Source organism: Phaethon aethereus (assembly GCF_964289735.1).
Source record: "Phaethon aethereus genome assembly, chromosome: 18".
Lineage (NCBI taxonomy): Eukaryota > Metazoa > Chordata > Aves > Phaethontiformes > Phaethontidae > Phaethon > Phaethon aethereus.
In genome coordinates this window covers 4,680,629-4,694,721 of record NC_138594.1, presented here as the reverse complement: position 1 = coordinate 4,694,721, position 14,093 = coordinate 4,680,629, and the positions used below count along the sequence as shown (strand labels likewise).

Below are 14,093 nucleotides of genomic sequence, written 5' to 3'. Positions count from 1 at the left end.
ACATGATAGATGTTTTAAATAATATTTGAGGCTATATATGCACATATTACTAAAAACACAGAGTACATACATGTGCATAGTATCCAAATCCTATACCTTAATAAATAGTATTGAGGTATTTATATCCTTTGTTATGTAAAGGTCTCATTTTGTTGAGGACTTGAAGACTCCTCTTCGTGAACTTATTTTAGCAGGTACTTTTGGATCTACTCTTTTATTCTAGCATATGGAGAGATAAATACAATTTATAAACATGTTCTTGGCATCTTTCTAGTCCTGTTTCAGTTTTTGGCAGGGGAGAACCATTTCTGGTTTCATCAGTTTGCATTTAAGAAACCATACATGGTTATCATTGCTTTAAGTTTTCCAAACTTGCCATCAGGGTTATGAACTCAGACATTTGAGCAGGATTTGCATTTGATTTTGCAAATTTTTGAAGAACTTTTGTTAATGTAAAGCTTTTTCTCCATTTTTCCTCTGTTCCCCCCCCAAGTATTTCAGTATGTCTGCTTATCTTTATTTTCTTCTTGTTCAGTGATAATAGAGAGAATTTGGGTTTATATATCTTAAAAAAAAAAAAAAAAAAAAAAGGCATGCCAAGCCAGGCATAGATACAGCCACTTCAGGGTGTTAGTAGTTTTCTACATTTCTCTGATCAAAGAGTTGTGTGTGATACAGCAAAGTGAGGATGAAACAATGTGCGAACTAGAGTGCGGTAATGAAAAGCTGTTTTAGGACCTACTGCCATTTGTTGTTTTTCTAGACACACTAAATCCTTGGCTCCTTCGTTGAGACAGACTGGACTATGGGTCAACTCCCAATAAACTAACTGCATTTGGAACTTGTGTAATTTAACCTTTTCTTTCTGTATAGTGGAACAGTAACAGGATTATCTCTTAAGATCAGAATCAGTATATGCTGTATTTTACTGGGCCTCCTAGAATGACCTGACATTTTCTTTGACACCTGGGGAAGGGTGGTATATGAAGACTCATCAATTTTTTCTTTTTCCTTTTTTTTTTTTTTTTAACACTGCATTATGCTCAAGTATTTCTAGTGTTCTAACAGTTGTTTGCAATCACCGTGTTTCTCATTAGAGAATTAAATGGGATTCCTGTTGTTGCCACATTAGCATACTGGTTTTTTAATTGTTGGGAAAGATTTGAAAAATGCAAGAGTCCTTCAGGTTTATGGCACTGCCTTTGTAGTGCTCTGAGTTATGTTGAATTAAGGAATTAAAGAGCTGAACCCCGAGTCTCCTGTAATACGAACTGCTGCAAGTAGGCCACATTCTGACTTGGAAAAGTTACATGAATTCTACATATTTTTTTATGTTCCATAGAATTCAATACGTCACAATCTCTCTCTGAATCGTTATTTCATCAAAGTACCACGTTCCCAGGAAGAACCAGGCAAAGGCTCATTCTGGAGGATAGACCCTGCCTCTGAAAGCAAATTAATAGAGCAGGCTTTTAGGAAAAGGCGGCCTAGGGGAGTACCTTGCTTTAGAACCCCTCTGGGACCACTCTCTTCTAGGTAAGGAAAAACAGATGAACAAAAAGACTATGGCTGTTGTTTAATCTTCAGGCTGATACAGACTTGATAGTTCTGGATACAGTCACAAGTTTAGTAATTTAATTTCATCCAGACTCAGTATTTGAATTCTGTATCACTTACTAGGAGGCTGCCCCATACACTAGGCTTGTCTTTATTGCTTGCTTTTAGTGTTAAAGACCTGACTCCGTTTGCGTAACTATCAGATTGTTAATGTAAGCAAGCCTTGCTGTACCTTTGGTGTTGTTTTTCTTCTTTTTTCTTTTTTTTTTTTCTCCAGAATTATAATTTTAATTTCTAACTGTCATCTACTGCATTTTAAAACTTTGCAAAGAAAGCTGTCAAATACCGGTTACCATTTTATTGAACTTAGAGATGACAATTGTGTATTTAGTTTGATAATGTTCAAGCAGAATTCATGATGGGGAAATAACGTTTGTTTAAATTACTCCCTCTGTAAAGTTATAGCCTTTCTGCTGGTGCAGATCTCTTATTACTTGCCCTGTAGACTGAGATTTCTTCATTCTTCTTTACCAGTAGAAACGTTTCACAGATTTTTTTTTTTTTTTTTAGAGAGTCTCCCTAAGAAGGCATCCGGCCACTTCCTCTCCATTAACTATACCTGAAATTTGCTTTTAAATTGTGTCCCTGTTTACCAGAAGCTTTATAAAATATCATGAGAACTGCTTTGGGTTGTAACTGTACCTGCCAGAAGGCAGAGGTGCCCTCCTGTGGGCAGTGTGTGTTACGGTCTCTTTAGAGGAAGGTCACTGTCTTTAACAGTTCAGACGTTAAAACACATCAGCTGCTGCTTTCATTTTTAAATACAGAAGTGCCCCAGCTTCTCCTAATCACTCTGGAGTGTTGTCTGCGCACTCCAGTGGAGTCCAGACCCCCGAGAGTCTGTCCAGGGAAGGATCTCCAGTCCCAATGGAACCTGAGCCTAGCGCTATCCAGCCAAAACTAGCGGTAATACAAGAAGCGCGATTTGCACAGAGTGCCCCAGGTGAGGAATCCTGAAATAAGTGTTTGGGGCTTGGAGGTGGGAGAGGGCTACTACATAAATATCACCAAGACTTCACAAGTACATCCAAGAAAGGGTAAATATTTAACTTGTTGACATTTAGAGCAAATCTTTGATAAACATGTGAACATGCCCGGTAAATTCTGTTTGCATACATACAGACTGTTATCTGTGTGCTGTTCCAGCACACTTGATCACTTTGGTACGAAGCAGAGTTTGTGCTTCTGTCCTTTATACGACTCTACTCTCTTCTAACAGTTGTCACTTCCTTTCAAAATGTATTCTTTCTGGTTCAGGAAAAAAACCCAAACAAAACTGTAACACATGTAACCTAAAGAAATAAGCAAATTTCTTGCACACATCTGTGGTCATGTCATCCTTTCAAAGGTGAGGATGAGAAGAATTGAAAGGATAAAGAGGGAAGGAATAAATTTGCATGATAAGAATTTTCCTATTAAAAAAAAAGAGCGAGCATAAGGCATGATGGGTTAAGGATGTATTTGTTTAATTACCTTAGCTCATATACTTTTGCCATCCATTTTCTTGGTGATATTCTGGTACTACAGAAGTGCCAGTGCCTTTCTGTGGCAAAGGCAAACATGGTCCTAAGCAGAGATACCAGGCTTTCCCCAGCCTAGGAAGCTGAGAGTTTTGTCAATGCAGACATGCACCGCCCAACACCCGAAGCACATATATGTTCCTGTCTACGGAAGGGAGTTTTACTAAATGAATATTAAACCTAGCTGTGGTAATACAGCTGCATTTGGGGGGAGGTGAGAGGGCTTTTTCCCAAATGGTGTATGGGTCTTACTGAGCCAGTACAGTGCTTACCTTGAATATGTGGCTTGGAATAGCCATGTGTCATAATCTTCATTGTCCCGTTTTATCTTTTGGATCATTCAGGCATTAGTGAAGGGAGTCGTTAGTCCTCTGAGGCTTTAGTGTTAAGTTTAAAGGAATATCTGGCTTAAAAGAAATAATTAAAATTGGCAGCCTAATTTTTGTCTTTTTCTTGGTAGGATCACCTCTATCTAGCCAACCAGTTTTAATTACTGTACAACGGCAGCTACCACAAACTATTAAACCTGTCACCTACACTGTTGCAACTCCTGTGACAACATCAACATCCCAGCAGCCTGTAGTTCAGACGGTGCATGTTGTCCACCAGATACCAGCTGTGTCTGTCACAAACGTGACTGGATTAGCACCAGCAAACACTTACACTGTAGCTGGACAGGCAGTAGTCACGCAAGCTGCAATGGTAACCCAGCCCAAGGTAGAACCTCAAGAGAACGGAGACCACAAGGAAGTAAAAGGTGAGAACCTGTAGGGTTAGTTGTTTTGCTAGCTCTTTATACAGAAGGATTATTATTTGAAACTTGCTTCCAGATGAACACTTGAAATGTTCGGCTAAAACTGAAGATTTCTGCATCATAATTTCTCAGATACGTTGGAGCTAGTAATAAAACTGCATACCTTTTCGCTGAGGGTTGACTGAGTGAAAGCAAATGGCTCTTTAACACTTTCTTGTTTGTAACAACGTTTTATCTTCTGTTTTTCAGTTAAAGTGGAGCCTATACCTGCTATTAGTCATGCTACAATAGGAGCTGCTAGTCGTATCATTCAGACATCTCAGACCACACCCTTACAGACAGTTACTATAGTGCAACAGGCACCTCTAGGTCAACACCAGCTACCAATAAAAACTGTAACGCAGAACGGAACGCACATAGTACCTATCACCACTGCGATACAAGGACAGGGCAACGCTGGTACGTACTGCGTCAGGGTGTTCTCTTGCTTTCTATGTGTTAAAACCTCAGAGTGACCAGTGCTGAATTTTTGAATTCTGTTCTCATGTCTTCCGTAGTTACACTGAAAACTAAGTTCTACAAAAAATGTAGATTACAGATTTGTAAGGGATTGTTCCCTGCCTGTTGGTAAGAACCAGTGTTCCTCTTCGTTGATGATTACCTGAATTTATTCTCTTTGTGGTCATTATAGGGGTGTACTTAGTGGTGACAAACCATCCTCCCTCCTCATTAAAGCTAGGATATAAACAAGTTTTAAAAGAAATTCCTCTAAAACAGTGCCATTAAATTGATAACTGCTCCCCAGATGATTTGTCAAGAACCAACCATCAGGAAAACAAGACAGAACTTGCTTGTGGGTTGGCTTTTTGAACTGTTACTTTTAATTCTGTTTTTACTGAACCTGTACTAAAAATGACAAAAATTCGGTAAAATTTTGAGATTCTTCTTGTCTGAATACTATCTTTCCCCTCTCAGACTCAGCAGTCTTGAGTGGGTAGCAGTACTTTTTCACAATTTTCATATATTCACACTTGTTCACAGAACGTTCAGTTTTGGTTTGCTTTGCAGGTGCATACAGCTTGTTTTAACAGTTTCACTTTGAGATGTTATCTGATACTGAGGTAGCTTTGTTGTCATAAAATATGTTTGCAGAAATAGTTTTAGGCTATCATATCAATTTATTACATGCATTTCTGCTCTAAAGTCTTTCTAATGGAGTGAATAATCTGCTTAGTGTCCTTTTTCCTTCTTCTGTCACTGACATTTATAGGTCAGTGTTCTGTTGGCTTCCACTTCATTTCCACCTTAAGTAAAGCAAAAGCAGTCGCTGTCAGACTAAATATGCACTTCTTTTGTCAGAAGGGGATGTATGAATTGAGCCGAGAGTCATGTGGAATATACTGAAAAGTTGTTTTTTAAAATGAAGAAATAGTTCTTTTTGCCTTTTTCCTAGACTCTGAAAACTCGACTGTTTTCAACATGTTTTCCTTGGTAGGGAAGCCTAATGGCTGCTAGGCATTTTTAAGAAATGTGACTGAATGTAGGAGTAGAATTGTGGTGCTTCTCACTATTTCACTGTGTGATAGGGGTGCGCTTGCAGTGATGAGAGTTTTCATTCTGAGGTTCTTAGGCTTAAATACCGAATGAGATGTTCACATTTTGAACAGCAAGTGAGGTGTATTCCAGGTCCTGGTCTCTCTGTTGCAGTAAATCCTAAACCAGCAAGAAACCAGGTAATTCTCAGGCAAAGCATCTGAAGGGGGAACTAAGCCTACAGAAATACAGATTTGTTTGTATGTGTCTACAAATGCGTCTGCATTCACACGCATACATGTTGATACGTCTGTGTTCACATGCGTACAACTGTATTTAAACACACATATTTGTATATATGTGTGTGTGTTTTTGGAGAAAGAAGATTTGTGCAATCTGAAAGCGAAGAAATCCAGAGCAACTACTATTCTTCTAACATTTTATATTTGTAGTAAGAAGGTGCTTTTGGATCGTACTCTCAACAAAACAGTTTGTCAGCACTTTATACTACGTGTCAGTCTAACTGAAAGCTGTGAAGTCCAGAATAAATTCGGGTGTCTTACTGCAGAATAAAATTATGCAACAAGATAGTCTTTATTTTTACTTTCAGTGTAGATTTCAATCATTCTTCTTTTGTGCATTTCATACTTCCACATATCAGTTGTGCCTGCAGCCAGTATTAAACAGACCTCAGAGTGAATAATGCAGTAGTAGTCTTAATGCGTGTTTGAAGATGAGGGGTAAACTTCTTGTTTTTATTTAAATAACAATAAATTTGCAGTAAGGCATTTTATTCAGAAGTAACTATCTCTATGGCATCTATTCGGAAGTTGTACAGGGAATAGCTTTTCTAATAGCAGGTGAATGACTTGAGGTACACGAGCAAATTATTGTGCAGTGAAGCTTTTTGTGCCAGATAAATATTCTCTGAACTATTTGTTTTACGAGGAGGTACTAAGTACAGAACAGCTTGGTCACATGCAGAAGCGATATTCCAGGTATCCTCTAGGATAGCTTACTAAGAACAAATATAACAAGTTTAGCAAATAATTCCTTACGGAATTCATGTTTAAGCTCCACTAGCAGGGAATATGTAGGGGGAAAAAAAAAAAAGCAGGCAGGTTGATAATGTTTAGATCAACTTTCATGAAATGAACAAGCAAATTTATAATGAGTATTTTGCATTATTTGCAAAGACATTTGAATTGTTGGTTTGATTCAAGTCAGGGTTGATGCTGAGAAATGGACTGCTAACAAGTAGAGGGAAGGAAGTTTTGGGTGTCTCAAGGTTTAAAGGACTGTACTTGCCCTTTAATGATGACTTGTACTGTCTCTTCTGTGGAATGAGAAAGATCAACAGAAATGCATACAGTTCAAACATCCTATTCAAGATTTTTATCTAACTCAGTTGTGCACTTGAATCTAATCAAGTATGTCATTTCTCGATACTACTACTTGTTAAAGCACTGCTTTTTCCTTATGTTGTGGGTAAATGCCTCATTACTGGTAAAAGCAGAATTACTCAAGCGGACTTGAGTCATCTGCATCTCGTGGCTGTGTGAATTGCATAGCTTTTCTTACAGCCACAGGTGAACATGACATGGTGGTGCTCTCCTTCCAGGCTAAGTAATGCATTCTGCAGGGATCTGTAGGCATGGCCAGAACCTCCTGAAAGGGGATTTTGAATTCGCTTCCCTGCTTGGTCACAAATTACAGTGTAGATTACATGGCTTTCAGTCATGTAATCTTTCTCTGCCTTCAGCTCCCCATTGACAAAACGGAGATACTTCCCCGTTCTCCCACCTTTGTCCAAATCTGCATGAGTGTTGAGTTATTTGGGAAAATGCCTTTCAGGTCTGTACAAAGACTAAACTACTAGACCTGAATCTCAACTGGGATTGCTAATACCCCATGTAGTACAAATAAAGGAATTCTTCATTTTAATAAAGATGCAAGGTTGCTTTCAGTATCATCTGTTTTGACAAAGATCAGGGTGCTGAATTTTCTGATCTCTTTTTACAGCTGCTGCGAGTCCTTTGCATATGTTAGCAACCCATGCATCCGCATCGGCATCTCTTCCAACAAAGCGCCAGAATGGAGACCAGTCAGAACAGCAGGAACTCAAACGTATCAAAACAGAAGATGGAGAGAGCATAGTCATAGCTGTTAACGTGGACACCCCGTCTGTGGCAGTGAGTGATAAAGGCAGCCAGAACTAGAAACTTAGGGGAGTTTTCTTTTTTTGTTTTTTAAATAAACTCCGTGGTGCCAAAAGGAGACACTTAAATATAACACCTAAAATGTTGGAACATGTTCTCACGCAGTGGGGAAAGGGGCCCTGTGATCAGACTTCAACTTTCAGCACTGAAAAAAACCCAACACAGGTGGCCTTAAAACTTGGTAATTTAAAGTCAAACTGCAAAACATCTTGTTCCAGAGGCTGTGACCCCCGCTCCTCCCTGCCCCCTACTGAACTGTGTACACTGAGAAATACAGTGTTGGGGAGGGCTGCAGCTTTAAAAAAATCTTTATCAGATTATTTTAAGGACTGAGTATCTCAGTGTAACGGCAGCATGATAAGCGCTTAGTGTGAACTGGTTTCAAACGATTGTATATTCCTTAAAGGGAACAGAGGCAAGGAGCCATTTCCTACATCTTGGCAGCTAGCCTTTCATAATGACCTACCCGATGCAGTTGTTGGTAGATATGCAGTATTTTGTTGTTCACATGTGGAATTAGAAACTTTTGAGGTGTATTTTCATTTCTTTGCAAAATAATGGGGTCTTTGACATTTCAAATCACTCCATTTCTACTCCGGAAACTTTGGAATCACACAATACTTTTCATGTGAAATTTCGTTTGGTAAAAAACTGAATGTAGGGTTTTTTTAACCAATGGAATGATTTACTTTTGTCTGTCCTGTTAAAGTTCAGATAAAGCTACTTTATTACATCTGCAAATTTTCATATTTTAGCAGTTGCCTGATAAATTTAATCAAATTTTATTACCATGTGTAGTGATCAAATGCTTCTTTGGGCTTGCATGTAACTGATTAGAAATTACAATGTAAATGAGCCGTTAACTGACGTAAAGAACTGCTATGAATTTGACCAGAGCTGCACTTATCTGTTTCTCTTTCTGCTACCTTTTGCTGTTTGTTACTTTGTGTTGACTTTGACTGTCCCTGGCATATTTTTCCAGTCTAAAGTAAAACAAGAGTCTCGCTTAATATTGTGTATGTTTAAGATAACAGACTGTTCTTCGTTTAGAAAGATAAAATTCTTTATCACAAGTCCTTTTAAAAAGAGAGTAAAATTATCTTGTCAGAGGTATATTCGATATTTTTAAGCTTAAGCACCCATTCAGTAGAAATTAATCTGACCAGTTTCTCCGTAACACTTTTGATGTCATACACTGACCTTTTGGGGTCTCCATTAAGAGTAGCTGTTGTGGTTTTCTAACAGTGGCTACCGTATTATTATAATAATTTTTTTTAAGTGTGTGTTCTGCAGTTGAACATTTTAAAATGTATTGGTAATTTCTCACTTTAATTGTGGTAATAGATTCCACTTTACATTTCAAAATTAAATTTAAACGTAAGGCTGCTGTTCAGTCTTTAATTCACATAATGTCTTATTTCCTCATGCAGTAAGGTGAGTGAAAGCTAGATAGCTGGCTTAATTTGAACCTGATTTTTGTCATTTTTCTGTAATAATGATGCATTATTTATATTTCCTTTTCCACTACAAAAGGAAAAACTGTATTTTCATGGTGGACTGAACAGTTTGGAGTGGTTTATTTAGGCAGCTTTTGGGAACTATTTACCTAAAGACCAAATATGAGAAATCTGTACAAGTTTTGTGTTCATCCACAAAATGGAACTGTTACAATGTCTCTGCAGATAATGCATATTAAAAAACTATGAAAAAAAACTCTACACAAGCTGAATTTATAACAGGCATTTAAAAAAAGGCATAACCTGAAAAGAAACATTTCTGTAAAATTGCAACATTTTCTTTAGAGGTTTTAAAAATAAAAAAGTAAAGTTTTAACATACTTTTTTAAAGAAAAAAAATCCAGTACTAGTAATTTAATTTGGTGTTGAATGAATTCACTAGAATGTGGTTTATTTTCAGAAGTGAGAATCTGTTCACAACTAGGGCTAGGTGAATAATAGTGTATAAGATTTTTTTAAATAAAATTAAATTTTATTCAGCAAATTAACTAAGTTGAAATTACTCAACAAGTGTGCTTGGAATATTTATGTATATTTTCGGTTGATTAATCCAGTTTATGTTGGCAGTGCCACAGGAAGCGGTATCAGACCAAACAAGCCAAGGTGATCCTTGCTGTGGGTCAATGGTAGGCAAGCTGTACATCATGTCCTCCTGGGCAGAGGAGGCGATGAGAAGATGGTCCAAGTCCTGACTCTGTATCGTGGTGGTGTTTTACACTTTTTGGTGCCTGTAGCATTTGGCGCAAGAAGACGCCTTCGTTCAGGTGGATAAACGCTTTGAAAAAGCTGTGCGATGCGAGAAAACTGCTTACGGTCTTACATAAATACAACGTATGCTTACCATGCTTCTGGGGATGCTGAAGAATGCTCATACAGGATCATCTCCAGGGCTTTTGACTAATGTCAGGCCTTACTAAATTGAGTCATTGGGTTGTTGAAACAGAACTGTTCCCTGGTTTGACCATGTATTTATGTGCTTCCCACTATTAATACAGTGATGGTTACTGCAAAATAGCGAAGGCGGAATGAGACTCCTGTGACGCTGCTTCCCAGGCGATGCTCATGACCTTTCTTAAATTGGTCTTACGTGCCAATCATCCTGGACTCCTACGGTCAATATGATTTTTCTTTTGCAAATGCAAAATTTCTTCAGGTGATTCATGTACGTAGAGATTTGACCTCTCTTTAGGAAATGATGTAACCTTTCCACTTAACTTTTGTGTTTTATGATGCATGCTATTATTTCCTTTTGCTCCTTCTAGGCTGCCTGTTCAGTGTTCTTTCTGCTAAGAGTCAGCTTTTGTGTGATCTTTGAAATTACTCTGAAAAAGACTCAGAATTCAAACATTTGCAAGGCCTAATCATAGACTGATGGAATGGTTTGGGTTGGAAGGGACTTTAAAGATCTTCTCATTTCACTACGCCACCCCCACCATGGGCAGGGACATCTTCCACTAGGCCAGGGTGCTCAGAGCCCCGTCCAGCCTGGCCTTGAACACTTCCAGGGATGGGGCATCCACAGCTTCTCTGGGCAACTTGTGCCAGGGTTTCACCACCCTCTGTCAAAAATTCCTTACTTGTATCTAGTCTAAATCTGCCCTCTTCTAGTTTAAAACCGTTACCCCTTGTCCTGTCGCAACAGGCCCTGCTAAACACTCTGTCCCCATCTTTCTTCTAAGCCCCCTCTCACCCTTGGCAGCTGCAGGAAGGTCTCCCTGGAGCCTTCTCTGCTCCAGGCTGAACCCCCCCAGCTCTCCCAGCCTGTCCTCCCAGCAGAGCTGTTCTGTCCCACTGATTGTCTTTGTGGCGTCTTCTGGACCCACTCCAACATGTCCATGCCCTTGTCCCTCCCCTAAGTGTGCGTTTGCTTCTAGGACAGAAGTGTTCATCTCCGCTGCCAGTGTGTTCTGTCCTCCTTGCATGAGATGCCGCTCCCCGTCCTTAGGCCAGCTTTGTTTTTGATCCAGCTGCGTGTCGCAGTGGCCCTAGATCCCGGCAGGTTTGGGAAGGGGCAGCGGGGTAATCTCGCCTTTGGACACGAGAGTTCCGCCTTCGCGCTGGCCATTGTAACAGCAGCTGGAGGGTATCGTACGACCCAGCAAAGTGATGCAGTCTTCAAAATGGAGAGGGGACTGGGGACGGAGCGGTGTGAAAGACTCTCATTCTTTCTAATCGGTGTGGTTAGTCTCAGTTCTGAGCTGCTGCCTCCCCCCTGCCCACATTGCAACGTATTTACCACAATGGCAGCACTCTCTATAATGTCATTTTTTTATTGTGCTGATTTAGGTAAATACCTGTACCATGCTAATGCCAAAAGATAGAAAAGCACTTTTGCCTTGTAAACCACTTCACAGTACAGATTGCTGTGCAGGAGGCACAGCTGGGAAGACTTTGCCTTTATTTGCACGGCTGTTACAATATGCGTTCATTTTAAAGTCGTGTTTTTTTCCAATTGGTTAAATCTAGAAGTGGAACTTGCAGTTTCAACAATCTGCGTTCGGATCTATGTTTTGTATCTTGATTTCATTTCCCCCAAAAGGTGAATTCTGAATGGTTAGTAGTCATTAAGACAGGTCGAGTTGTGATTTTTATATAGCATGTCATGTTATATAGTTGTGATTTTATAGATGTGTGATAGGTATTTATTTACAAAAAAAAAAATCTCATTTACAGTAAATTGAGTGCTGCTTTCTACTAACCTTATTGACCTCTTTCTATACACGTGTCTTAACTATGGAGTTAACATTCCTACCAAGAATACTACATTGTGCCTGACACAAAATTAATTAATAAAGGGAATGCCTGAAGTTAGTAAGTGCACGGGTTGCTTTTAACTATCGGGTTCTTCTTCATCTTTTTTATGGACTGGCAGGTGAAAACAAGCTTTGCTTCTGCTTTTACTGGTTTTCTTTCCTAGCTATTAATCAAGCCAGACTTTGAATTAAGAACCAGTTTTTGTATCAGAGTCTCACTCTTCTAGAAGTTGTGTTAGCATTTGGGGCTGATCGCAGGTATGTAGCCAGAGATTTGCATTGGTTCAGTGATTTGATTCTGAAAAAAATGTTGGCCATAAATGTGTTAATTTAGCACAGACCATCAATACTGACAGAGAGAGTATTGTGTTTTTTTAATAAGTTTAGAGAGATGTGGACTTCCTGGAGTAATTTTCATTAATGGCGGTTTGGTTTCTGATCCTCTCTGTGCATTAGTGACGTTCTTTTTGTTTCTCATCGGAGTTGGAAAAACACTTTTGTCTGCAATACCTGAAAAACTGACTAGAATGCTGGGTCTGGTTTTCATGTCATTGCTTTCAAGAGTTGGGGAGAAATCAGAGGGCTACGAAACTGCTGTAAAGGGCTGGAATATGTGAAGCTGAAAGAGCATAACCTATTCCTTTAACAAAAAGAATGGGCTATTGTGTGAAGTTCTGCAGATCTCTTACAGTCATTGGCTTGTTTAAACAGATGCAACCTTTGGGGAAGAAGGAAAAAAAAGGGCAGGAAAATGGGGGCATTGAAATGGCTTAATAAAAAAAGAGGTGGATTCACCAGCATGTGACTCCAAAACAAGGCTGTCCTTCTGAAGCGCACGTTACTCTGTAGCCTTTGCATTTAGGTCAGCAGCGTCTGCCACAGGCCTTTTGGCCTATGTATACAAGAAGTAGTCTTGTGGCTTGTGTTTTCTAACTGTACTGATTAATCTTGTGTTTTCTACTTTAATGTGACTACTTAGCGGTTCTGAAGGAAATGCTCATATTCTGTGACTCCTGCTGGCAAATACCTGGGATTACACCATTGACTTTCTTGCACTGGCTAATCTTCCACTTTTCCTGTCAGGATTTCCAACTGTGACACAGGTGCTGTGGAAAGAGACAGCAAAACAGGGGGAGCGAAGGCGTTTAGTTATTTCTAAATACAAAAGAAATTAATAATCCATATAACTTAAATGGCTGATGCTGGTGGAAATACGTTGTTTTCCAGGAATAGTCATGTTTCAGACTTACTGTGCAAATTTGTCCGTTTCGTCGTAGATTAGTGCAGGCTGCACCACTGGCCTGTTACCCTTCCAGGCAGCGGGGTGCTCTGTTGAGCAGGGCTGTCTCCCAAGGCCACGTGTTTCTAGCGAAGAGTTCAGATGACTGTACTTAAATAAATGCTATTGGGCCTCTGGACTGTAGTACTCATCCTAAGATAACAACTTGACAGTCTAAAATCTATTTAATCCTCTTTTGTCACATAAAAGTTTACTCAGCAGCCTCATGTAGAGCAGGGGCATGTTCGACTGGTTGCTTATTCTGCCTTCTGCCAAGCACCTGCCCCTCTCTGAGGAAAGCAGCGTCCTTGTGCGAGGCCCAGAACCGGGGGGCTGTTGCCAGTCTTGGTTCTGAGCTCCACAGCGTAACTGGATGCTGCAGCAACACAGTATCATGAATAAATCAACACAGTGGCCACGTGGTCTATCTAATACTTAAAGTACTATTTATTTTTTTTTAAAAAGTGACTAACTAAAATACTATTCCATTTATCGCAGAGGTATGTTTATCCACTATCCCACTTAATGCACATTTTGGTTAAAATTACCTACATGATGCAGCACAGGAGAAAGTGATGAGATGAAATACTGGCAGAGCAACCTGGAACCAACACCAGGTGGGAACACTCATTCTTTTACCTAATTTTGGATCCCTGTAAAATAGCCTATATACTTAAAGATAAGGATGTGCAAGTAGTACCAGAAGGAGGAATTTGGGATTAAATCTAGGTATGTATGAAGGGGTTCCAGGGTTCGTCCAAGTTACTCTTGTCTGTGCCTGTAGGGAGTGTTTGTTAGTTTTCGTTCTTGCGAAAAACTACACTCAGTCTCTCTGATCAACTGTAGGAGAACTTTAATGGGAGGACAGAGGGATGGTGCTTCAGCAGATTAAGATATGGAA

The 14,093-nt window shown here is 39.5% G+C and overlaps 1 protein-coding gene across 1 annotated transcript in view; it reads left to right on the top strand.

Moving 5' to 3' along the window:
• Window positions 1–7,643, top strand: part of FOXK2 (forkhead box K2) — a gene marked incomplete at its 3' end in the record, with an annotated part of 46,337 nt that extends 38,694 nt beyond the window's left edge. Inside the window, exons 5-9 of the mRNA XM_082008034.1 lie at window positions 1,343–1,536; window positions 2,385–2,560; window positions 3,598–3,894; window positions 4,141–4,350; window positions 7,447–7,643. Coding sequence (XP_081864160.1) covers window positions 1,343–1,536; window positions 2,385–2,560; window positions 3,598–3,894; window positions 4,141–4,350; window positions 7,447–7,643 — 1,074 coding nt within the window. The remainder of the gene's footprint in view (window positions 1–1,342; window positions 1,537–2,384; window positions 2,561–3,597; window positions 3,895–4,140; window positions 4,351–7,446) is intronic.
• Window positions 7,644–14,093: the final 6,450 nt, after the last annotated feature.